Source organism: Erithacus rubecula (genome assembly GCF_903797595.1).
Source record: "Erithacus rubecula genome assembly, chromosome: 6".
NCBI lineage: Eukaryota > Metazoa > Chordata > Aves > Passeriformes > Muscicapidae > Erithacus > Erithacus rubecula.
Genome location: NC_136688.1, coordinates 23,518,631 through 23,546,277, shown reverse-complemented (window position 1 = coordinate 23,546,277; position 27,647 = coordinate 23,518,631). Strand labels below are relative to the sequence as shown.

The following is a 27,647-nucleotide window of genomic DNA, read 5'->3' as shown; positions in this document are numbered from 1 at the left end:
CGGCATCTTGAATTAAAAAAGACAACCTTGTGATATAATGGTTCTTCTAGTTTCAGCAACTAAAACCAAATCTAATTCAAGTTGATTTTTTGTGCAGTGCTCACTTTTAATAACAACTGGGCAAAGTTAAAGCAAAGAAAGTCAAAAACCTGACCAACTTTAAGCTGCTAAAGAAAGGTCTTTTTGGACATTTCTCAGTCTTCATCCCTGTTCATCAGTGTCACTATGAACAGATGCTAAAGATTATTCAAAATTCATAGTCTTAAAATTTTTGGTTCACTTGGGCATAAAGGGGAATGAAGATGCACACAAGGGGCAAACACTGTCATACAAATACGAACATGACTAACATCTTGATTGCTTTACAGTATTTAACACTTGAAAAAATTACTTAATGGCCATAAATATTTTTATGTCTGCAGCAAAATGCCATGGGTAATTTCTGAACTTCCTCACCTCCAGAACAAAAAATTCATTGAAGTTTTGAATATAAAGGCCTTAGAGTGACTGAGAACAGCAAAATACTCATCTGTAGTTCTGGAAATCCATCCTTAGCTTTTTCAGGTTTTCCTCCCTGGCTGCAAGTTGGATTTTGTTAAAGCAGACATAGCTTGATTTTACTAATTCACCCATTCAAGTTCTTGCAATATGTGCATCACTGCAGCAAGTACTGAACAAGCCATCTAGATCACATCTTAGACAAGTCACCAAGTAATTCTGAAACAATTTCCAAATTTCCTATGATGGACTCCACTGATCAGTTACTTATCGTATATTTCTTTTATCCCCGTGTAACAGTTGTGAGTTTCAGATTACTGAAGAGCATCAGAAATACTTGGAGAATTGTGTTTAGAAAAGGTCTCGTTGTTAAATTTAACATTTCAAGCTGGCAGCTAGTCTGTGTCTATGGCTGTAAAAATTTTCTTCCAATAATTAATATGCAAATGACCTCCTATATTTACTAAATTAGGTTTTAATATCATTAGTAGTAATAGTTCCTCACTGACATTGTAAAACAATGGCAATCTGCAACCCTACTGCCACATAGTATTGAACAGGTTACCAAGCAAAAAGACCCAAAAGGTAAAAATTTACAAAGCCCAAGCACTATAACACTTTGGTTATTAAAAATATCTTTTAGAGGCTACTAAAGTAAAAGATATTCCAGAAGAGAAGTACCAGATTAAACTATGTAGCACTATATACATTTCACTTCTAAGTTCCTCCACCATATTTCTCCATTGCCAAGTAAATACTAAAGTTGGCTTCAGAACATTAGAAAAACCTCCCAGACTGAAGCTGAACATGGTTTTCAGAATGCTTTTATTACTGCTACAAAATACTAAAAAAATAAAAAATAAAAAACTTCCACCCACAGCTTGATATGTAGATTTTTCACATTTGCTAAAAAACAACAGGTGGTCAGGTCAAAATGACGAGTATAAAATTCTGAAGTAGTTTCAAGCTCATAAAACAATTATTACTATAGCTGTAGTGCCATTGCTTAATGCTCCTGTTAGTAGTAATACTGTCAGCAGTACTAATGCTGCTTTTGCTTTAAAGCAAGGAAGTATATAAATTACCTGGTGAACCTGAATTTCCACTTTCAGAGCCTCCTGTAGAGTCTGCAGCTCCATTCTCTACCTTCTCCACTTTCTCTAGAAGTGTCTTCGCTGATTCCAGTGCCTTTAGTTTCTGTTTTCCTCTTTAACACCAATCCTACAGAAAAATAAAGGTTTTGTTCTGGTTAGTGAAGGAGAAGAGTCAATTTGAAAAAAGGAGATTAGAGCACAACAGGAATTCAACAGTGAACTATATTCAAATGCAGCTTTCTAGCCTAAATACAGTCAGTCTTTTGAACACAAGAAATCTGCAGGCTCTACAAAATGCCTGCCTTGGAGTCATTTAGCCAAATTTGTTACTTCCCACATATCCCAAAGTTGACATACTTATCCCTTATCTTAGTTTGCAGGCAGCTATTTCCTACCAATATCCTATTGCAACTGCATATTAAATTAGCAAATTTAACTACCGAGAATGTTTTAAAAATCTGTGTAGATGAAAACTTATTCTGGAGAACAAAATTCTACAACCACAATAAATAGTTAAATTGAATGTATTGCATTAACACACTTCCATGATACTATAGAGGCATTTTTAGGTGGGACAGCGTGCATGTTATTTAACACAAGAACATTAATATATTAATAACTCATTGCCTAAAGTTTGTGCCAAGTTAGTAATTTCAGTTGAAATCTGTTCTGAAGCAACAGAAGAGTGATATTAAGCAGCACAAGACATTTAAAAAAGATTAATTTTATGATCTTTCTAATCTTGGAAATCTACTTGTAGATGATGAGTATAAAGTTTAGCATCTTCACTTGTACTACAAACAAATTAATATCCCCAATCTCTGACACAGAAAAGCATCACCAAACATACTTTTAAAAGCCCTTAATGCTGGAAAAGAGATTTTTTTTTTTCAGAAATATGTTAAAACTACCAGCTTCTGAAACAGGATTCTCATATGCACAAATCATGGTGGAACCTCTGTAATAACATCCATGAATACATATACATGAAAGTCACTGGAAAACATTATGTAGCAATTTTTCCAGTCACTTCCATTCAAATACCACAATTAAGGAACTGCTGCAGTGTTAAAATAGTTCCTATTTTTTTACTATTTGAAAATTGCTCACAATCATTGCACAGGTGTTGTTGCCAACTCGGAGGCCTTCCTAATGAGACTACAATGTTTTCAAAAGGATCCTGACAGCTTTGATTAGACATACAGGCTGTAAAAAGAGAGTAATTCCCATAAGTTAAAGAATTTTATTTTAATGTTGTCTCACTTCAGTAAACTGAAGTAGTGGACAAATTTGTGAACTCCTGAAAATAAAAATGTTGGAAGTGTGTTTTGTTTTGCTTTGTTTATTTATCATTTATCTTTTCAAACAGAATTATATTACAAAAAGAGAAGACTATAAAGGGGGGTTAAAAAGCGTTATATTTAAACTCTTTGTCCGTGTTGTCTGCTGTTAGCTTTAAGTTACTCATTTAAATAACCAAGGCCTGATCAAACTTTCTAGCCAACACATGAAATGACCTTCTGCAAGGCCCTCTCCCACATGTGACACAGATGAGTGAAAACAGCTGCCTTTGCAGCACTAGTCTCTACAAAATTGTAATCTGTATCAAGGGATACATGGAAATTACATATAGTTCCCTGTCCTATTACCACAAACAGTAATGAGAAAACAGAATCACGGATTATTACTTTCACTCACTGACAAGAACAATTATAGAATGCTTCAAGTCCCTACCACTGCAGTTTCAAAAGAAGTCATGCTTCAGAAAACCACGTGGGAGACTGGTTAATAAAAACTGGATCCCATTGCAGAGGCTAGAAGTCTTCCTGACCCTTGGAAATTCAGTTTCAGGGTAAAGACAGGCAGATATGGTCAGTTTCTTTCTCAGTGTGTCTTCAAAAAAATCAGAAGGCACACACGGTGAATAGTTAGCATTGCTCTGTAGCTACATGCTAAGCTCAAAGTCGAGTGCAGAATAGCAAAACAGTTATCTCAACTGAGAACATAAAAAATATCCATCACTTAAATATATGTAACTGTAAAGTCCAATACATGCTCATAGCAAATATGACACGGTATTTCTGTAAAAGAACACATAATGATTGAGCAACTTCTATTAATGCACAATTTAATTCGACATAGAAATTGTAGTATTGATGGTTCATAGAAACTAATCCAAGCTAATTGCATTTATGCCCTGAATAGCTAGCAAGATTTCTCAAAATTAGTTTTTAAGAGGTTCAAGAAAAAAGTGACACTGCCTTGCAGAAAAAAAGTAGCTGCTCAGCCTAGCTATGTTTATAGGGGTATAAACAGGAAAAAAATATATTTGATTTAAAAGTTTGGTGAAGTTGTCAAATTCTGAACATGAAATACATACAATTGTTTCCTTCTAGAACACACACTTGCAGCTTCCCTTCCCAAGCAGGAAAAACTATTCAGTTATCCCTGTCTAGAATTCCCCCGAAGTACCCTATACACACATCCAGTGCTTAACAACCAATACTGTTAAAAAAAATACAAAAAAAAAAAGAACCAAAAATAAAACCCAAAAAAACCCCAATCATTCCTTACATCCAGCAAAACCAAAATTGCTTTTTTCCGGTTAACATTGAATAATGTCTATAAATATCTGTCAGGGCATCTGGTTAAATATTGCTCATACTTCCTTTGAGAGGAGGCAAAAAACTACATACATGGCTATATAGTATGCTAGTGCAAAGACTTCCAGTATTTTTGAACTTTTATTCTTTTAGACTGAACTTAAAGGGAAGACTTAAAAACTTAAGTTCAGTAGCATTATAAACTACCTATAATACCACATTCAAAGAGGCATAAAACCATCTCTGAATTAATCATAGAATATGGTGCATTTTCCACTTTACTCTCATGGCAGTGGAATTATTTCTAAAATAAAATAAAAAGCTTGTAGATGTCTGAAACCGCATGGAAGGCTTGGCCTGCAAAAATTCTTTATCTCTTTTTTTTGAAGGAAGATAAGCAAATGTCTTGCTCAATGCCAGAACTGGTGATTCCCAAAAGGAAGGCACAGGATTCAGGAGTACATGCACCTCTTGTACATCCAGACATACTTCCAAGTCTCAGCCAGGAAGAACACTGAGCAAGAGGTAAATTAGGCATTTTTGGATGGATTTCAACTATCAGAGGCAGCAGTCCTCCATTCAATTTCTTGCTGGCATTCATTTATTACCAATAATCACTTATTTCTTAAGTGGTTGCTCCAAGACTTGTAATTTCATTCTCAGGTAAGTGCCCCAATGCACTGCATATAGACTATTTAAATATTCAAAGACTGAATGAAACCTTTAACTCTACAATAATCACATAAGTGCATTCACACTTCTGTTACCTCAACTAAATACAATCTATATGAGAACCTCTAAAATACCACAGTACTATTTCAACAATGGCTATTTTGGAAGCTACACCAGAAACGCAGCTGACAAGGGATATATATTTATATAAACAAAGGTAGGACACACACAAAGCCATGAATGCCTTCTGTGTGTATGGAAGGACTCAGAATAACTCAGAATTTTAGAGACAAGTCTTTCTGAGCCAAAAAACCCTTCAAATAAATTTGGTTTTTACATTACACAGGAAAAAAAACCCCAACTTAATATTATTATTTTTGAGTAGATGAATTTAAATGCCCATTATCCTTCTAGACCCTTGGGCCCAAATCTCAGCCTTACAGAGATTTTATTTATAAAACTGGGGCTTCTATCAACAACATTTACTTTTTAAGATTTAATTCCTGAATATAAGAATAGATAGAATTTCAGTTTCAGTAACCATCAAACTTTTCCAGGAATGGATGCCAGCTCTTCATATCATCTATTCTTAGGTAAGCCATTTTACCCTTGGGAAGAAGTACTTCCCAGTTTTGAGTAAGTTATCCCTTTCAGCTCTCTACCCCCTCCTACAAAAGAAAAACAACAACAGAAAAAAAAAAAAGATAATTACAAATATTTAAACTAGAGTTTGAAAAAAAAAAAAAAATCAAATATTTGAAAAGTTGGAGAGGGAAGGGCTAGGATTTTAGAAAGGGGTTTTTGGTTGGTTTTTCTTCAGGGGAATTTTAACTTTTTTTTAATGCTGAAGTTAACTATAAAACACCACTTTAAAAGAAAATCTGTTTGAAGAGGCAGGGAAAACTAAGGAGATGTACCATTTTAATCTGGAATAAAATATGAACTATTACTGTCACTAGGGGGAGAAACAATCAGAGGTACAAATTTTTCTACCTCTGTGCAAGGTCAATGTCACCCTCGCACAGAGTAAAAGTCTCTCCGTTACATTTAGTAAGATCTATATCGTAAGCTCTGTCAGTTGCCACAGCTAAATGTGACGAGGCCACCCACCCTAGACACTTGCCCATCATCTCTGCTAGAGGTTACACCAACACCAAAAAGAGGTAGAGCAGGTGACTGGTCAGCACAGTCACCAGAGCTCAGACCCCAGAGTACTGCTGGGGACTGAAACAAACAGCAGTATAAGCCAATACAGTGAGACACGAAGTGTGGAGGCCAAGAAGGAGCACTGCCCATTACACTGCCTGGGTCATGGGTAGAACATTGTGCAGCACAGCAAGGTAATACCTTCTGAAATCACCACATGAATCATAACAAACTCATGAGTCAGAGCTCCAAAAAGATAGTTACAATATAAATGATAACTCGTTTGCTCAATTGCTTTGTCTGATGCTAAAAAATAGGCTCCAAAATACTCTCAGTTTTCTAGTAAAATACTAGAATATTAGCACATTTGAAGCTTTAACTTCACATCTAACAAGATCTTTGCAGATGTTTCTATCCACACGTAAGTCATCAAGGGGCTGTAGTTTAAGCCCCAGTCTCATAGAAAGGTAACAGCAGTAGAAAGTCACAATCATCTCTCACTCCCTGGAGACCAGCACAAGTGGAGGTTTTCCATTTACTAACCAGCAGAACTGGGTGCTGATGACCACTGAGAACAGAAAAGGGAACAGGAAGCCTACTGCTGGCAGTGACAGCATTGCCAGTCTCCTAGTCTCAAATTTTATTGTGCATTTTGAACCACAGAATATTACAGATGATGCCTAATTTTAGTGCAATTTCAGGTTAGTTTACATAACATCCAGCTGCTAGCATGACAGGTTATGAACTAGGAAGTATGGACTGTTTTGAGGTTGTATTCGAAGTAAGTACACTCGCTCTGGATGCTACAGAATTTTAAATATGTCATTTTTGAGGGTGCTGAAGAAACAGGTATTATTCTCCAATAGACTCTAGTGTTTCTTTTTGGTATTAAAATGCCACTTGTCACCCCCACCTCTCACGATCAGTCAGTCACTTAATAGGTCCAGAAACCTACAGAGGAAGCCCTTTCACCATGCAAGTACTAAGTGCCCTCTTCAACAAGCAACTACAACTCTGTCCACGCTATTAATAAAATAATAATAATTAAAAAAAATCTCACTGCTCTAGATTACTGCCTTTGGAAAGCTAAACAAAACAGTCAGTATTACACATCTGCAAATGCAGTCTTAGAATAAATAAGCACGCTCTTTATTTAAAAAAAGAAAAATATCAATTTACTTGTAGCACAAGTACACACAACCTGACAAGAAAGCTGTCACTTAAAAATAACAGCAACTGTTCCTTCCTTCCTATTTTCCCCCCACGTAGAGACTCGCCTCCATAGCAGGACCATCAAGATGGAACTGTGCAGAAAAAAGCTGCACAGTTAAAAACCTTCAGATTGCATTTAATCTTGCTGCAACCCCAGACTCAGAAGCCAGGTGCTCCCAAGGACAAAGTTTAGAACACAAGGAGTTTAATCGTGACTATCCAAGTGAACCACTGTGTTGCCTTGGAGAAGTCACTTAGAGAGGACTTATATAGGGAGTCGAAATATATTTGCATCCTCTTCTGTACATAATTTACTACAGGCTTTTTCTAAGTGTTTAGAACAGGTTAACCTTTGAATGTCAAATCTCTGGCAACACAAAATTCTGACATCACACAGGTGTACTATTTTTACTAACATCCCTGCCTCGTTTAGTAGGAAGGACAAGCACAAAAAATGAAGTATCAATTGAATTTCTTGTCATTCTGAACTTTTGATTTGCATGGCTTTTTAAACTTAACATCTAAGTCCTACAACAAATAAAAAACTCATTTCTTCATAAGCAGTGCACTAATGAGAGCCACAGAAAAACTTGTGCCTGATACAGGCCAGTTTTCTTAAATAGAGAATTGAGACAGGGAAATGAAGAACAAATACCCTAATATTGGCAACCCCAAGCACGTTACACAGATTTAAGTCTTCAACTGCTCTTAGCATTTTTATAGTAGAGAACAGCATATGACCAACTATATCTCTAATTTTGGTTCTTGACAAGTTCCTGTGTTTGTTGATACTGGTAACAACACAGAATAGTATTAATGAAAAAGGGATAAAGTCTACTCTGTAGATGAAATGAGATTACTTCCTCTTCACAGCAAAAGTACAAATAGAAACTCACACTACCTCTCTCATTCTCACTACAAAACACATTACAAAGTTAAGATTAGACAACTCACACTCAATCATATCAATACAGAAGTCTGAAGAGTTTAGCATTATATGGGATTTCTGACAAAAACTTCAACAGCAGAAATGTATACAAAATCTCAGCTATCCAATTTACTGAGGTAGCCTTTTGAAGGCTCTAGAAACATGTGTCAAGGTTAACTGCAAGGTTAATTCTCAGATTATTACAATATATTCTGCAATATTTTGGGGGTTTTTAAACCCCCAGTCTGGGAGTCAAATGAAGAGCAGTGCCTTCTTCCCAAGATACATATATGATTTATGACTAGAAAAGTTACTAGTTTCATGGGACAGTTATGAAAAAACTAAGATGTCAAAACTCCTGTGTTTAAGGCTTGATAGCACCTGAGGATATTAGAAGAGCATGTGGTAGTGGAAACATTTTAGCATACAGCACCTGAAGGCTTAAGACTATTTAAATGCTAATTATCTGTATATTAAGATGTCTGGCTATAACAATTAGATATTTATTACTACCTTCAAGTTACACAATAATGTTTATGCTACTTTAAACAGAGACTAACTTGGAAAAGCTGGAAAGAATTAAGTGTCATGTTCAGCAAGTTTTTCTTTACCTTTTTTCTTAACTTTTGAAACTAGCAAATGTTTACTGTCAAACCATGGAACTCTATACATCCATATAATGTTACAATATTTAATTATGTATATTTTACTTTTTGCCAAAAGGATCTTGGTCTTGTTCCGTGCACAGAATGAACTTAGAAAAATGAAAGGACAGGCAATTGTGAACCTGATATTCTTTCACGTTTAAGAGAACTGCTCTAGAATATGAGGGTAAAACATTATTAATTTTGTGTGTGTGTGTGTCTGCACAGAATACACACCACATAGAAGGGATTCAGAGTTTTTTCTCTGGACTTTTGTTTTTGGATGTGAACTCCTCAAAGCAACAGCTCTCCCTCCTATATTTGAATGTCATCCTGTATATAGAGAGCACTCTATCGCTATCTCCTAACAAAACAAGCCATAGCAAATACTTTACTGTGATTTTCAAGTCAGCAACTCATATTCCTTCACAGGGCAGATTTCTGCAGTCTTAAGACCAAACACAGGCCAGACAGAATATATAACCAATTTCAAATTACATTATTATGAGGTTCATGTTTAAATGACCATCACTAGCAGCACTGGTGGTGCTGCTTCTGTGATAAAAACAAGTCTCCTTTGTGCCAGTGCACAGAATCTGATCTTCCTGTTGTGCTGCAGCTGGGAGAATTCCCAGTCAGCCCCAGTAACACATGCCAGGCAGGTGGTAAAGGGACCAACAGGATTGCTCAAGATAACAGAGACTGAAGTGTACAAGCCATGCCTTCCAGCTTGTCCATCTGTATAACTGCTCTCTCCTCCTCTTTCCTTATCCCCACAAAACACTGAGAGATGAACTCCCCTAAACTGATTGAGGAGACTGGATTTTCTGCTTATGCATACAGACAATTTACAGGATTCAAACTACAACAGCTCCACCTGAAAGTTCTTATGCTGCTATGATTCACCACAAAACAAATGCTTTTTGGACTTCAAGACACCTGAAGCTGACTTCACTTGGGGACAGATTGCTTCACCTTCCCTGAAACACTTTATAAAACCATCAAACTAAGTTTAAATAAAAGTGTGTGACACCATAATTTGTCTTTGCAGAGTACTATATTTAACACACAGAAAATGAGCTAGAAGACTCGTTACAGTTTAAAAGACCATCTCTAGTGTAAAGACCACTTCACAAGCTGATCCTTAAAATATCAACCAAAACTAACCATGGCACCAAACACATGTAAACAGTTGACAATCACCCTCTTAGCTCTTGTCCTATGACTACACCTCCATTGGGCAATAGTAACTTTTCCTGAACACAGTCTTTCCTAGCATCTTGGGGGTGGTATGGAGTATGAAATCATACTCTCTGGCAAAGTGATAAACTACATTTGGCCTAGTAGAAAATCAGCACAAACATGTTTTTAAATCTCAAAATCACCTCTGTCACTAGAGCAGATCCGAGATATGTTGCTCTACACTCTTTACCCATGCATAAGCCCCTCTTCTTTGCACAGGCTTAACCTATTTCTCCTACTTCTTGAATCAGAGAAGCCCCTCTAACCTATGACCATTAGTAAGCCTGGCAGATGTTCTTTCTGACTTGGTATCAAAGGTTCCCCATATAACCTAACAATTCATAAAATTACCAATAATAATAAAATTCTCATTTTTGCACCCAGACACCAGTGTACAGGGACATTTTACACCACAGTTGCATTCAGTAGTTCTAGTATTGCAGAACCAGTAAATATCACTTTGCTCAGTGAGTTACTATTCACCAGGTTCAAGGTAAACACAAAATAATCTTATATGCAGTGTGGCTAAATTTCTGTTCATGTAAAAAAACTTGTAAGACCTGGACTTTTATTTCAGTGAACTACTTTTTAGAAACACTGTTTAGCTAAACACACACCAATAGAACCCTCCGTACTAATTAGGTGCCTAAGTTTCTGTTTTACTAAGAGGGCAACAGCAAAGTTTCGTATTTGAAGTAGGGAGCTGAAGAATCTTTTGGAAAATTAAAATATTTACATGATGTGAAGGTATAAATCGGCAGAAGGCAGAGTTTGGCATTTATTTCTAAAAATTTTTTGCTGCATTATTTGATATTCATTCCATAAAGTTGTTGGAAACATGGGTTGTTTGGGATATTTTAAAAAGACATTGTTCAACAATTTAACTTCAAAAACATGTCAGTTAATCTGCTAAATCTTAAAATTGTAATGAATTGTTTTCAAGTATTTGCAAAGTATATGTACCACTGGGAAGGAAAATAAGATGGCAGGTCAACAGAAAATGGAAGGAGCTGTCTCCTCCTAGCTGTAATAGCCCACTGTTCGGTCTGAAAATTTATATGAAATGCAAAGGGAAGTTATTTGAATATTTGTGGTTTATGGTTTTGTTTGGTTTTTTAATAGTATGTCTAGCAAAATCAGTTTATTAACCTATACTGTTCTTAACCTGTGTTGCAAATTTCTCATTCCAGTCCCTGAGAAGTTCCTGCCTTCCTTTCATACTTCAGAGACAAAAGACTGCTTGGGAAAAAGGGGACGAAATGGAGTCGAGAGGAGGAGAGAAGACTCTAGAAAGAACACACACCATAAATCCTAATAATTTATTTCAAGATAAAGATGCAAGGAACAAGAAAAATTAAGAAAACTCTACCCCAATACTTGTCAAATTTTTTCCTCTGAAATTCCATTAAGAAAGGAGGGATCTCTGATTTCTAGTTTTATCCTTTTAAACATGAGAAGAAATTTCTCATTGAGTGCCAAACCTTTTTTCCCCTCCAAGCAACCCACTTTATATTGGAAAGAACTGGCTTGTGGGAACGATACATTAGTGAGGCAGAAGTGCCTTAAGAGTTTTGGGAAGAGGTCCAGAGTACAAAAGGAGATGATCTGGGTAGTGCTGTGAGACTACAGGCATGAAATGCAAAACTAGAGGTGCCTCTGACTATCACTGGAAGTGCAACTGCAGAGAACCTCAGGTATGTGCACGTCCTGCTTGTACGGACTATTCTTTGAATTTTATCTATCTGCTAGAGACGTTCAGAGGACACAAAAAAAAAAAAAAAAGAAGTGCAGCCAACGCCTCAACAACACAGACGTGACACTCAAGGACAGCCTTGGCTTCCCATTTCTACGGGGAAAGAGGTGCTGTTACCGCAGTCGGCCAGCAGGGGGAAATGCCAAACAAGTGAAGAAAAAAAAAAAAAAAAAAAAAAAAAAAAAGTTAAAAGAGAAAAAACTAAACATAAGGAAGAAAACTCGACAAACGACACACACATCCCCTCAGCTGAGATGGAAGGAAGAGATTCTGCTCTCGGAGAGGGAAAGCAGGGGAAATGGAGTATATATGACTCAAAGCATTTTTCCAGAATTTAGAAAGGAAACAGTGAAAGTGCAAGAACAAAACACAAGCAAGCAAGGCAAGCTTTCAGTTTCGTGTTAGCACAGAGTGACTGCAAATCAAAGTTTTCTTACATCTAGCGTTTTAATGAAAAGCAAAATATTGTGACTAAACAACTGAGAGAACTAAGTTGAAATATTATATATTTTTAAATGACTATCCAACATGAATGCATGAACTAATTTATTTAAAGTGAGCACACATATTCTAGAAGATCATTCTGCATTACAGAAGACTTCATATTACATTTATACAGAATCCCAAGAGTCTGGACTTTTTTTTTTTTTTTTTTTTTTCCCCTCTAAGAGATTTCAGAACAGCAGGGCTCCAATTAAGAGACCCTGTATTTCCTTCTACCTTATAAATATTACCTATCCAGCATTTCCATGCCTACGAAGTATAGTGAAAACTACTTAAAGGAAGTGTTGGTTAAGTGAATAAATCTGTGTTAAATGCATTTTGATGAAGGGTAACTTGTATGTAACAGACAGGAAACAAACACAATTCCACAATGCATTTTAAAATTAAGAAATAAAAAAGCAAAATGTGATAATTTGTTGAACAAGGAAATTTAACAGGCATTTGCAATGAAGAAAAAAAAGACAAGCCCTGGAATCACAAGGGCTTTCTGTTTAAAATATCACTGGCTGAGAATCACAAGGAGCAGCAGTGAGATTTTCAGTGACAGATTTAGGGAAATAAGCTACACAAGCTTCTACTGGTGTTACTGTTCCACAAATATCAGACAAAAACCAGGTACATATGTAAAAACACACAAACATTAAAAATGCAGGTGTATTGTGATTAGTGATTATATGGCAAGGTACCTTAAAATAACAGGTAATCTTTTATAGTTCCGTATTTATAAAATTCTTTCAAAATCGGATGGTGTACTTTCAGTAAAACTCTTGTCTAAATGTGTCCATGAAATCAAAATGAAAAAGTTTGCCAAGCCTGCAGAAGGAAGGTTTAGACTATCAAGAGACCTAAGCCTAGTTAAGGTCAAAGTTTATAGTTCTACCTTCAGTTTCTTTCTTATTATTTAGCCTGCAGGCTAAGTAACACTCTCTAAGTCAGCTAATCTAGCTGACCAAGGCACGCTCCTTCAGTCCCTCTGCCAGCTGTGAGGTCCTACCTCCAGCAGCCCCCATTTCTTCCAGGAGGAATGGTGGGCAAGGGGGAGTCACACTCCACAAAAAGTTGAAGTGGTTCACAGATTGGTCAGGGGAACATCATGAACAAGCTTAAGCAGTACAAACACTGTGCTGGCAGCAGCAGGGAGACCATCCTTCCTTCAGCAATCAGTAAGTTCCAGTGTGCTATACTGGGTACAGCACTGAGGACTTTGCTGATTCTTTTCAATTAAAACAATCATCAAGAAGTGACCTTTCACTTTCCCCACGTGGTCAGAAACTTGGCTTGTGAGTCACATTTTCAGTGACAGAGTTACATTTGAACATCCCTTTAATTTTGAAACTGGAATACCTACACGACATCTAGGGGAAAAAGATGCATCTGAGTTTGGCAGTCTTGATTTCTTTTTGTTCTGCTTGTTACTCAGACAGAATACAAATCACTATTATTTTCTGTGCAACCTCATTAAGGCACAGGCATTCTTTAAATACTAAGATTAAGCCAACCTATGCTGACTTGGCTATGGTCAACTTCATGTCAGTACAGTTCAACAGATACTGGCCCACACTTAGTTCGTCATAATTCTTACAACAAATTGGATTCTTCCATTTAATTATTTTATAACGTGCATTAAAAATAATTAATGTTTATAAGGTACAGTAGCATAAACTTGAAAATTAGCTGATAATATACATTCTTGTATTCTGTACTTTATGATACTTAAAAAATACTTATAAGAATATAGGAGTTTGTTTCATCTTATATAGAGCTTCCATTTTAACAGGAAGCGACACGGCTCAAAATGAAAAATCATACATAAATTCTTGCCTTTACAACACTATAGATCACTTGCTCTAATATGTTAGGCTTCAAAATTATTGCCAAAAGACAATAGGAAAATGATTTGTTGGTGAACAGATGTTCACATGAAAAAAGTATCAAAAGAACAATGATTTGTTTCTTAATCTGTCTTCAGATTTTATGAACAAGATGAAAAAGGTAATGCTTCTCACTTGCTAAAAGTGATTTTTTTTTTCCAGGGCAAATACTGGCAATCTAATTTCACAAAGTTCTACATAAAACAGTCTCAGACTTCTGTTGATTCTGTCGGGTGCTTTGAACTCTGAAAAGGTGGCTGGGACCCTCTGCTGCTACCAGACAGGTATCACATTTTCCTCTCCTTTTGACTACAACATCTATTCTAAGTACAGCCTGCTTGCATTTAGTAAAAAACGTTCTCATTCTATATTTGCATTTGATTCATTTTTTACCAAACTTACTTCAATTTCACCAGCTATTATTTCATTAAGCCATGTTGAGCAGAGAGATCAGCAAAGAAAGAAAAATAAAAGAAAAAAGACCATCTTAAGACCCTCCAACAAGTACTGTATTCCCTATGTAGAGATTAATTAGATAAGGATCAATAAGGTTTCCAGGAGTTTCTAGTTTTGTGTACTGATAAATTATGATAGAGCATATAAAGCTATCAATGTGTTTCACACATAGCCTAAATAAAAAGGCAGTAAACAGAATTAGGTAAAACATGCTCGTTTCAAACTCTGAACATACCAGAATATTGAAAGCGCCTTTCTCTCCCCCTCCATCCCAAAATAAAAGCGTGAGTGAGAAGGGATTTCATTACATTCTCAGAACTGTGAGGAGCGAAGTCAAAGGCAGCCAGTGGCGTTCAGCATGCAGGCTGTACACACTCCCAAGTACGTCACACTGACAAAACACGCTGGCGGAGCTCTCTGCCTTCCCCAGGCCTCCAACGCACGCTCGCTAGGCCTAAATCAGGTAGCGCTGTGTGCAGTGCTGCTGCAGATGAGCAGGAGTCCACCCCTTCTCCCCATTTCCTTTACATTTAACTACCAGATTGTTCCAGCATCAGCTTTTTCTCTCTGCTTCCTTCAGCTGTAATGACTGTATTTAAAAAGACGATGGCATCACAATTTACTGTGCAAGATTCAGCCCTAATCTTTTTCCTTCTTTACTACACCAGCTCCCCTGCAGCTTCTGAGCCATTGTTGGCTGTTGTTTTTTGTTCCTTGAATGCAACAGGACTTGGCCTGCCAGGCTGCATCACTGTTTTCACAGCACACCTCTAAGAGGGAGAAAATCTCCTCTTCCCCGCTTCCTGCTGAGCACTGTGAATATTTGGATTTTTCCTTTCTCCCAACAGATACACAAGTCCAACAATGCTGAATATTCACACATTTCTCTCTTTCAACACCAGTTCCTTCTTTCCCTGTTTATTTTCATACAAAACTATTAAATGAAGGTGTAACTAAGCTGTGGCCCAAGTATCTCAGAAGTTCTTTTACGGAGAATTTGATTCTTCTGCTAGGGTAGTTCTATTCTGACAACTCCTTTGAGCCATTTACTTTACCTAATGCAACATTTTCCTGCTCTTAGGATTTCTAATCTACCATATAGCTTTGAATCACTCATGTTCAGGACAAAGAGTTTTGTCTCTGTAAGTCACGAACTCATTCATTCAGGCAAGATGGAACAATGGTGAGATAAAACCCATAAACTCATAGTTTTACCCTGGATGACACTCAGGTGAACTACTCAATGCAACACAGCCTCATGAGACTGACACAAAACTACTGGGGAAACACAATGGCATCAACTGAAGTATAGATGACATCCCAAAACTCATCTTTACCAAGCCAAACAAAACTGGGTAACCTTCTGGAGGTCAAACATGCATCAGAATACTGCATTAAATAAAGCAATACATAAACACACACAAAAAATCCCTTTAAAATTCATGAAGACTTAAAGGTAAGTATAGAGATGCAAACTTTACCTGAATAGTGGAGACAAACATTGATTGTATTTTTTTCTTCAAAAGTGCAATTCCACACTCAAAAAAACATCAAGACAAAAGCCAAAAACAATCACCAGTTTGTTCCTTCCAGGGAACAGTTCAACTCAATTCCAAAAGAAAAGATTTTTCTGGGCAAAAGTACAATTTTCAGTTTTCCAGAATATATACAATTTTTTAACATATATATATTATTATTTAAACAGTGCTTTAACTAGCTCATTGCAATGGAAACCCTGACAACACTTCAGAAAACATTTATGACAGAGTCCTAATGAACTATTAGACAACAACCTACACAAAAAAGACAGACAAGTGAGAACAAGTTTATACACACACACACCTTGGAAAGACCTGTTTTCTATTCTCCATTACAAATTTGTTTTCTGATCTTAGCAGCTGTTTCCTTCTCTCTATTCTACACAATATACCTCAACTAAATTACAAATTTTGTTTCAGTCTCTTGTCTTTAAAAAAACACCTGCCTTAGAAGAAAAGAAGGATTCCACTCTCCACACTCTGAGTCCCCTCTGCTACAAAAAAACAAACAAACAAACAAAAAAAAAAAAACCAACATACATGCTTGCTCCAGACAGAAGGTATTTAAGTTTCTGAAACTAAACATGATAATTTTAAAGAATTCTAAAACCAGAAGTATTTAATGTTTCAGAAGTCACTCCCAGAGAGAGTCCCTCTTGTCATTTTAACCTGTACTAAATGGCATATTTTCAAATAATCTATTGGAGAAACAGTAAGAATTTCAATTATTTCAGCCCTTTCTATTTTCTCAAGTTGCATTACCAAGAACATAACATCTAGCACAAATTCTGTGGGGGAAGAGGTTTGTACATCATCTTTTCACACACACTACAGGCTCCAGTCCTGGAAGAGGGCAGAATGGTAAAAAATACTTTTTTTTCTGAAAAGGACAGGAATGGTTGTTTACTGTCAGATCAAAGGAACTTGGGATCAACAGTAACATGTGTTGCCAATTTCTGAACTAGTTCATTTGACTTGCCTCTGTCAAATCACTAAGAGTTTCAGCTTCCAAATACAAAATAATGATACCTGAATTATAACAATGCAAGTATTAATTTCCTGGCTTTGTATGTTTTTAGAACTGTCTGTTTACTAACACACGAAACAATGCTTTGTCCAATTAGTGACCAACAAACAAAGCAAGTTTCAGCTGCTTAACTTCATGAGCTACAAAACCAAAACACATTATTCAGTCTTCTCATTCATGAACATCAAAAACTGTCAGTCTTACTTTACAAAAATCTGCATCAAAGTTCTTACTCAAGCATTCAAGGTAAGAGCAATTTTTATGAATTGAACTTTTTGTGGTTATTAAGTTCTGCTGCAGTCACACAGTACACTAGAGAGTGTTCAAATTCCTCAACAGTTTAATACTAACCTACTAAAAAAACATTTTTTTTCTACAACTTGCAAAGCATCACAAGCATGCACCCACACAAGAGTACAAAGTGCTAAAGAGCTTCTGAATACAATCATGTAAAATTATAATTCAAATTACCAAAGGCAATTACAAACAGCAAGAAGTTGAAGGATTGATTTCCCCTATAATAACATAAATCTCCTAGATATCTGAAAACTTGGATAGTCCATGCACACTGAGCAATGCTCAAGTAAAGGATGCAATTCCTACAGCAGGTAAATCAGCACTGCCATGTGTTGCCAAGTTCTAAACTAGTTCATGTGAATATCTTCTGTCAAGTTACAGTCTGGATGTCACATCTGCATGTTCCTACATGACACATTAGTCTCCTTGTCCTGCAGGCTAGCAGTCTTCTGGACAGAAGTGTCTGTTGTGGCCCTTCCTCCTACCCCCCAGATACAGGAAAGAACACTCACACACTGCTGTGAGTTTAATTATTTAACATCTAATCAATACTTAGAGCAGCAAAGGACAGATACATTCATATATATAGAAGCATAATATTTAAATGAAACATTACTTTTAAGCAGTATGCATTCTCTGAGAAGTGTCTGTTCCCACAGTTTAACCTGTTAATACTAACTTCCCATATAATAAAATTAAGATACTCTAGTTAGACAAGGAGTAAACCTATGAAAGTTAACACCTGTCATTTGCCTGACAGTCAAATTGCCTTAAAACTCATTGATATCAATGCTAGGTGAGTGAGAAGTTTTGAGTTTCAAACCAGAGTATCAAATTAAAAAATAAAATTCTACCACAATAACAAAATAAGATGAGCAGTGGATTCTTGGTATCTATTAAAATAAACTCACAGCTGGCCTTAGTAAAAACACCACAGACTTGGTTAAAAATGCAAGACAAAGACTTCCACAAACTGGAAGAGAAAAGAACTGAAGAAAAGATACTGGGATGAGGCAGGATGTAGGAACAAATTATGGAGGGAGGAATGAATTATATCACCCTTTGAAGGTGACATAATTCATGATACTAAGATTACAAAGCACTGGCCATTTAAACAAAAAACCCAAAACTTAGAAAACAAAACCACACACACACAAAGAAAAAAAAAAAAAAAAAAAAAGAAAAGAAAAGAAAAAAAATAAACACAACAACTAGACCCCACATTTCCAAGGCACACTTTCTGCCAAGTATTCATATAATAGATTGCAATCTTAATGAAATTAAGCTTTTGGACATCCAACTTCAAAGCAAATGAAAAGAGATGCTGGAAGACCTACATCTCAAATACCAAAAGGTTCATACACCATATTGCAATAAAAACGAAAGGAAGCAAACCCATTTGTATACCTCACACCACCTTATAGTAAAAGCCATGAGTGTACCTACACAAAAGTAATAAAGGAAATAAAAAGAAAGAAAACACTGAACAGTGAAAGAGCAGGGAAGTTACCACAACAAGGATCAGGGTTAAGTCTGTGAACATACTTTTAACTTATCTGGCAAAAAGGAAGATTGCACACATTGTGATGCTTTCCATCATTTCAGATAGTTGTAATTAAAGCAAACTTCAGAGAGTTACAGGGGATCTGATAATACCAAATGACTGGTTTACATTTGTCATTTTGTTGTCCCAGGTCAAGAAGTGCAAAATAATATACTCAGAGGAAAAAATAATCTAGCTATAAATACACCACAATGAATTGAAACTAGGCATGACTACTTACAAAAAAGATTTCAAGATTACTGCAAGAAAACTGTTTAACTCTCAAAAGCAAGAAGTCTGAGAAAAGTCTCAGAAGGTATTAGAAACAGAATGAAGAAAAAATAGGGTACATTCTGCTGTGATACATGCTGCACATATGTATGCTCCACCTCAAAAAAGGGAGAAATAGAAACAGTACAGAACAGAATGAAAACAAGAGAGTACGTTTAAAACAAATGAAACTATTTTTTTCTTGCACCAACCTATCACACACAGAGAAAATGCAGGTAAACTGCATGAAATTTGCTGCTGTGCAACACTATGAAAGCCACAGATATTTATAAAATAGTTCAAAAAGGCAGCAAATTCACCTATAAATAGTTTGATGTTGCTATTCACAGTGCAATAGCCCAAATGCAGCTCCCATCTCAGACAGCAGCTAAACAACTGTCAGAAACCTACTGTTAATATTTCAGCAGCTGACAGAATGCACCCATTTCCTACACTGTTCAGTCAGCTGCTGCTGCTAGACACTGATAAAGGCAAGATGCTGGATTAGATGGGTGTTTGGTCCAGCAGAGTATGTTAGTTCCTAGGTTTAATCACATTGAGCAGCCATACTGGTACATGTCTTGGTTTGTTTTGGAGATTGGTTTTATGGTAAATAAACCAGGCTATAATTCAAGCACATAATGTTAAAAGCAGAAATATCAACTTCTGAAGCAGAAATTAAACTGGTTTGTGTAATATAATGCAACACTGAAATAAAGCCATGGGCAAATATTGAGGGCTATAGAGTTTTTTTGGTTTTATATAATCCACCAGACTGATGAAAAATTCTCCTCCGAGCCCCTCGCCAATCAGAGTGTCAACCTAAGAAAACTCAGGCAGTCTCTCCTGACTGAGAAAGACTTAGAAAGCTGGAAAGCAGCACTAAACATAAGCAATAGATGCTTTCTGCAAAAACTGCCAAGACCCATTTAAGACTGGCAACGATTTGGCATCCTCCCAGCTGACCAGAGGGAAGATCTCCTAAACCAATGGATTCAAAAGGAACATGTAAATTAATGTCTGACTCCCCTCCAACAAAACTGACTTTGTTTCAGGTCCTGCCTGACCCTGGAAGAGTGCAGGATGCTCTCTGTTTTAATAAGGAAGTCTAGGTGAAAAAGTACTACTGTCACCGAAAATGCATAAACTCAAGCTGAGGCCCAGGACAAACATCGAACAGAATTTTACTAGAAGAATTGCTAATCCTGCTAGAAAGCACTGCCTAAACAATTTGGTGAATGTCTGCTTTCTCATCACTGTCAGCTTCCTTCTCTTCTGACAGATGAGCTTTTGAAGATAGCCAAACTGAAAGCCATGTAGGATAAACAAGCAGGTCTCAATCAGTGGGAAACAGAGAAGTTTCATTTTCTAAAGCCCAGAATTATAACAGGTCTGGAAAACAAAGCAAGTGTCCAGTTTATAAAACCTTTCAGTATTGCTTTAGGCAATAAGATGAATATGAACATACCCAATAAGCTTATCATCTTTACCAGGAACAAGCAAGTATCAAGGATAAAAACATGCAAAAAAACAGAAGCAGCTTTATGAGCAGTTTCATGAACTCAGAGATATTGCCTCAATGAGATTATTGCTCATCTACACTGTTGAAAAAGCTGACCACAATCCAGTTTATATGAGAAAGATCCAGTTTACATGAGAAATCCCTTAAGCCACATAAAAAGACAAGAAAATAAGAATTTCTGGCTATGTTATTTTTTTCCCTTCATTTCACATAGGGACTATTATAATTTTGTTATTTAAATAATCTTCTCCTTATGGAATCATAGAGGTTGGTTTGGGGTTCTTTCATTTTGTTTTGCAGAGGAAGGTATCATCTAGACCAGTAATAGCATTGAAATTGGTCTTGCTGAAAGAAAACAGCAACACAATGCCCTTATCATCCTAGAGAACATTTGTGTAAACTACACTAGCAACAAATAGCACTACAAACTAACAATTCAAAGAAATTGGCACTCTTGTTTGTAGTTGAAACTTTTGATTTACTAGATGTTTTCTCACTCCATGAGCTGACATAGGCTCAATGTTTCAGGTTGAATTTGTTGGTATCCCTGAGAGAAACACAAGATATAATCACGTGTGTACTGAGTTTATTCATGCTCCAGTACTTCTGTTGATCATCCATGGGACAACATTTCTCTCTTCTCCATCCCATCAATAAATCTATCAGACACGCATAATTTGTCCTCCTGATACATAACTTGGAAAGTTTTCTTCTCAAGTGCTCCATGTCTCATTGAGAGTAATTTCTAGTGTAGATAAAGTATAGAAGAGCTCCAAACCGTTCTTCTTGAATCTCATTCACATTTTTTGCTCCCAAGAAAAAAGAAATGCTTATCCTCTGGCTGTCCTCTCAAGTTCAAGGTGAGTTTCTGCTCTTCCCTCATATCTACTGACACTTCTTCAACTACAAAGAAAAACTGTTGATTCCCATATATTTCAAAATACATTTTGATTCCTCTTCCTTCATTTTCACACATTAGATTGCATGGAGATGGAGGAGCAACCGTACAGATATCTCTAGATTTATGCACATTTGCCTGCAATTCCAAGCTATTGGTCCTAGTGATGATGAAGGCTGATCTTTCCAATGCACTACAGTTCCCTTGAAGTTGCATACTTCACATTTCCATGACACTTCCACACAAAGCAAAACTTCCTTCTTTTGCATACAAAGAACAAGAATTGAAAGTCTTCTCTCTGAAGAATGCAGTCCCAGCCAAAAATGTCCCTTTGGATCTCAGGCCTTTAATACCAAGGCAATATACCCTGCCCTGAGATTTATTTTACAAACATTTAATTAAGGAGTGTGATGTATGCAGGACTAATTGCACATAAACAGGAGAAGTATGCCAATCACTGAATTGTTAACACAAGATACTCTCTGAAATCTCATTACACCCATCTATAAATCAAGGCATGACCAAAACAAGAATTCTACTTCACAGAAGTCATGCTGCACAGTATGAAACGTAGTGGTTACTTAAGCTGCCTTGTGTTTGGCCTTGAAGCTGTCTCCACAGTTACAGAGTAGAGATGTCACAACATACAAATAGTTCAGTAAAGACATTGTACTAACTCAGCTTACTGATGAAAGGCAACTCCATGCTGATGCAGAAGCAGTCTCAAAACATGAACAACTCTTAACGAAACATTAGAGGGGCATATGTCAAAGTTTGTGTTCCACAAATACTCTAAGACACTGGAAGACCACTAGCAGCAACATTAATGGCTGTAGCTGAAGATACTCCAGAACAACAGACATGCATTTGAAAGACCATGATCCTACATCCCACCAGAGTCCAAGAGCTAACAACATGGTTAGTCACAGACATGGAGTTCTAAGCATGAGACTCGTAGTTTTAGGTGAGCCATTTACAGTAAAACAGTGAGACATATAACAAAACAGGAGCCATACTTTTCATGTTTGCATTGGAATATAGTGTCCTTATTATGCAGTTCATGGAAGCAAGACTGGACCTAGCCAGCTGTGACAGATGCAGAAACTTGAGTATTGCTGACTCTGCTGATTTTTCACTTGGAAAAGGCATTTCTCCAAATTAACAGAACAAGATATCTGTCCCTGAAGTGTACTCACTTGGGAGGATTGAGGAATTCTGCTCACATAAGCTGTACACAAAATAGTTTTAACAAGCAGTTAAGGCTTCAGCAGTGACGACACTCGTTACTCAGTGTTACTTTTGCTGTGCACTGAACCATTCCACCCAACTAGATGTGTAAAATCCTTTGTGCCAGAATCAAAGTGTGGCACAGAAGCAGTGACAGTATGCAGTAAAGTTACTTGAACCTCATTCACATGTAGGATATAGACAAAGTACATTCAGGAGACATTTTAGAAAAATATCATACCTACATGATAATATGCAATTACTTTATTAATATGTTGCAACAGAGCTAGAAAGGTAAACAAAAAAATTTCAATAGCAACAACCACCACCACCATCTTTCTTCTCTTTTTTTCCCCACATTCTCCAGAACTTAGGACTGTTTCTTTGCACCAATGCTTACCCATGCAACTCAGATTTTACTGGATTTCCAATTCACATTTATCATTATCTCCCCATGTATCAGAAGGTCTCCCATCCACATTCAAGCCTTTATTTTTCCTTCAACTCAAGACAACAAAAACAAAATATCTCCAATACTTTAAAAAGAAAAAAAGTACCCTATTTATTTTGTACAAGCAGTTTTATAAAAATCTCACTTCCACTGGGACAACACTACTTATTTGTACACCACTGGTACCTAATCAGTGTATCAATTTTAGGCTCACTTTTGTTTACAATATAGCAACATTAAGAATATGAATGAAGCAGACAGTTTTCTGAATTAAATACAAAAGGGAAGGTCCCCATTCCTCGTTTAAGGTCTTCAATAAAATTACTGCAATGCAGAATAAATCTATTTCTCTCTCTACCTCAGTTTCTAATCCAAACATGGGAATAATGCTACTTACCTGACTGACCTGTTATCTTTTAAATAGAGCAGATTCTCAAATAACAACAAGCACACCTATACTCCAGTGAATAAACTATGCTGATTCACAACAGCAGATTGCCTGGGCCAAATTCCATGTTGTATTAACAAGTCAACAGGAAGCACTCCAAAATTATTACAATGATGTGCTCTGATCTTCTTTCCCCTACATACCAGTCAGCTGGCATTCTCACTGCTCCCAGTACACAGATATCAATCTCAAATACTGTCTTTCCTTTCCCTTTTATTATATTCTCCCTCCTTACCCCCTAAAAGACTTTTTTCTTCTTTCTTCTCCTCAAAAGTATACAAATGGGAACTGTAGCATCTGGAGAATGGTATTTGTAGCTGGGGTAGTCACACTCAATGTGGGAGTACTGATGGTAGTCACTAATCTGAGAAGAAGAATTCAAGTAACCTTACATTTCATAGCTCTTCACAAAACCATGATTATTCAATACAAGTAAAAAGATTTACACACTAGGTTACAAACATAACACTGAATCACTGGGCCAATCTAATATGGAATCATATAAGCATACAATTAGCATTTAATAGAAGAAAAGTGCAAGACTGATTACAATGAAGTAGACTTCAGCTACAAGAAAATTAAGTGTCCAAACCATCTTTACTCACACTGATTGCCACGGATTTTTAATTGATTGTTTACTTAAAGTTGGAAGAATAAATTGTAGGTTTATCCAATTTAGTGGCTACTATAAACAATTGAAAGGCATACAATTTTCAATCTTCAATGCTGACAGAGAGTGAAAGGGTATCACAGGGCATGGTATGACTGCACTTCCTGAACAAAAGAGTGGCAGTTTTAAGAAGGCTGTTGTGGCAGCCAATTGTTTTTATTCCCAAGAGGTCAGGGTGCTTCACCAAGAGGAGAAGGCAGTAACATGCTGCTGAGGGACACTCCTTCACATCCCCTCACACCATCATCACCACAATCTTCTCCTGCTCTCCTGGGATTCAGTGATTCCATGTTTACAACAGCCCTACTCCAACATTGTCCTAGAAGAGGAAGCAAACCACCACGTGGCAGAAGTCTTACCACAACAGCAGAGACTAAGATGAGACAAAACAGTGTGGAGCACCAAACCAGTACTGCATATATAATGCCAGTTTGCATTTGTATATGCTGATATGCAGTTGTATCAAGACCAGCACACACACTACTGCATTATCAGTGTAGTGCCCATCATTATAGAGACTGCTTTGCAAAGTTACTCTTTGAACAAGTTCTGTTGTTTAAAAATCAATGCCCAGATTTTTAAATGATCCTATTGCTGTACTACAAAAGATGTTTAAACACATCTCTCTACACACAGACACATACACATAAATTCTCATACTTAGTCCTTACATGTTCCTCTCCTTGCCATTTCAAGAACTAGGTTTGTTGGTTTTTTGTTTGGGTTTTTTTTCCTTTTTATAATGTCTTTGAGAAAAATCACAGTTCCTACAAATTTCAACTCTGGTTATTATCCAGTGGGGGAAGCCATGAGGACTGGAAATATACAAGAACATTTATTGTATAATTTTAAGTCCCCTTCTAATATAACTTCTGATCCCCAAGAAACCCATGTGAGTCTTACTGCCTATTGGAATACCAAAGAGGTGTCATAGGTGAAGGATTAAAATGCATCCTGCATATGTGGGAATATGGAAAAAATACGTTTAAAAATATGCAGATAGTATTTAACTCCATTTCATAATTTATGCAAGAGCTTCTGAAGAAATTACAGGAGCTTCTGGTATACCTGAGAGAAAAGAACTTGCATGTCTAATGTATAATACTTTTTACACATAAGCTGGGATTTAACAGATACTTCTGCCCTTCCTTAGTTTAAGTTTTCAAAAGTCTTAGAGTGAGACAATCTATATACATGATGATGAAGTTACCCAATGTATTACCAATGAATTTAATATGAGGAAAAAACAGCATTTTTTAACAAAAACAACCATGAGTACGGAAGTGTAGATTAAGTTACCAAAAGGAAGCCAGAAAGAAGGCCCAAACTGATAAGGAATCGTACAGTTTTATCTTACTTCAGGAAGGAATAAACATAAGATCAGTATTTTTGCTCATGCAATTTTGTAGCAATGATAATATCAGTGCAATACAACCTGAGGAAGGTATTCACAGTGTCACTGACCTACACCCAACTAACAGACTCTGCAGCTGAGAAGAAACTGCTACCACAGTAGTGCACTGACCTGGCACCTGCCTCTAACAGGCCACCACCACCAGATTTTCACAGACTGCAAAGACAGCAGCTCATCACCAAGGAAAAAACATTTCATTACACTAAACACTACACAGGTTCTTCATCAACAGCTAGGCATCCAAATATAATTCCTGCAAGAAGTAAGGTGGAAGAAGACACGGTAAGTCTTATGGCAAGAAGGAACTGCCACGCATGGATGAGAATTATGGGAAGGGAGGCTATTTCCATGTTTATTTTAGAGGCTGACATTCAAAAGTTGAGCAGGTGAAATCGCCTAATTGCAGGTAGAAAGTGAAAACTAAGTCTGATTCTGAAACAACTGTCATAGTGAGAAATCCACTGACTTCAGGAGGATTCTCTAAGACCGCAAAATAAGAGTTATGGTGAGGATTCCTCCTTGGGAGAACTGCAGTTGACTCAAGGGCAGGTACATTCAGAAACAGCACAAACTCTTACCAGTGCTTCCCAATTTATTTCTGACCAGAAGCACTCTCTGAAAGGGTAAAAAGGGAAGCTCAGGTAGCCACATCCTTTCCATTTGGGGTCACTGACAAAAGCATCATTAATACAGCAAACTCATGCTACACACAATAAGATTTACATGATAAAGTTGCTTATCAGAGACAATTACTGCAAGCTAAGCAGCAGTGAAATGGTATCTGGAGCTGCAGCTAGATGCAAATTACCAAAAAGCTTCATTATTAGAAATATAGGCCACTGTAATCCTTTTATAGAGTTTGAAGAAGGTTTGTTAGTGAGGTTGGGGCATTGAATTTTTATTTTATTTTTAAATGTTTGGGCTTTATTTTTTCTAAGTCCATCACAGGTTATTCAAATTTCAGACCAAATATTTCAGTGGGAACAGTTTTGTCACACTGGCAAGAGGGATAGAGACAGAAAGTATTCCTTGGACACATCAAGGACTACTTTCTGGCTTTCATGCAAAATTTTGTTGTGCTAACAAATTAAGTAAAAGCCTTGAATAAATACATTCCAAGTTCTTGCAAAGCATCACAAAAGCTCAGTATTAGCCACTTTTTAAAGGCATAGAAAAGACACTTGGAGACAAAGTACCCATCGTGAAATCCCCCAGGGATCACCAGCAGTCTCTTAAACAGGTGCCAGATTCTTCAAATTTTGTCCAGTGCTGCAGGCCTGCAAAATCCACTTAAAACACTATTTTGGGGGAAAAAGAATGAAATCCTGGTGCTCTCAGTTCAACTGTGAAGTTTCCCATTGGCTTGAGTAGGACCACAATTTCTTCACAGATCAGATTTGCTCTTACGAGATAAGAAGTACTTATAGAAGTTTTTTCTTTACAACTATGCATCAAACCCTTTTGTATATCCCTACTTCTCACTTTCCTTATCTAGGATACCCTGATACAGCATTACACAGAGCACTCTACAGAGGGTGAAATGTCCTTGAAGGACAAGATGCATCATCTTTCCAATACATATAGATTTATCTTGGTTTCTTCTCTTGCCAGTTGTGTCGGCCCAATCAGCCAATGAAAGGGAATTTCATCCTTGCACAGCAACAATGTCAGCCATTCTAATCATGTCAAGATTCTAATAGTAACTATTTCAGTTAAGTG

General features: G+C 36.8%; 1 protein-coding gene across 16 annotated transcripts in view; it reads right to left on the bottom strand.

The window, feature by feature from the left end:
* The window catches only part of PHF21A (PHD finger protein 21A), a 125,395-nt gene that overhangs the window by 88,655 nt on the left and 9,093 nt on the right, over positions 1-27,647 (bottom strand). For 9 of the 16 annotated variants that reach the window (XM_079308520.1, XM_079308513.1, XM_079308524.1 and 6 more), the window contains 2 exons: positions 5,491-5,535; positions 1,584-1,719 (listed from right to left, as the gene is read on the bottom strand). In XM_079308520.1, coding sequence (XP_079164646.1) covers positions 1,584-1,637 — 54 coding nt within the window. In that variant the 5' untranslated portion in view covers positions 1,638-1,719; positions 5,491-5,535. Of the gene's footprint in view, positions 1-456; positions 579-1,583; positions 1,720-5,490; positions 5,536-27,647 lie in introns of those variants that run through there. The other 7 variants (XM_079308516.1, XM_079308522.1, XM_079308517.1 and 4 more) reach the window with 2 other exon arrangements.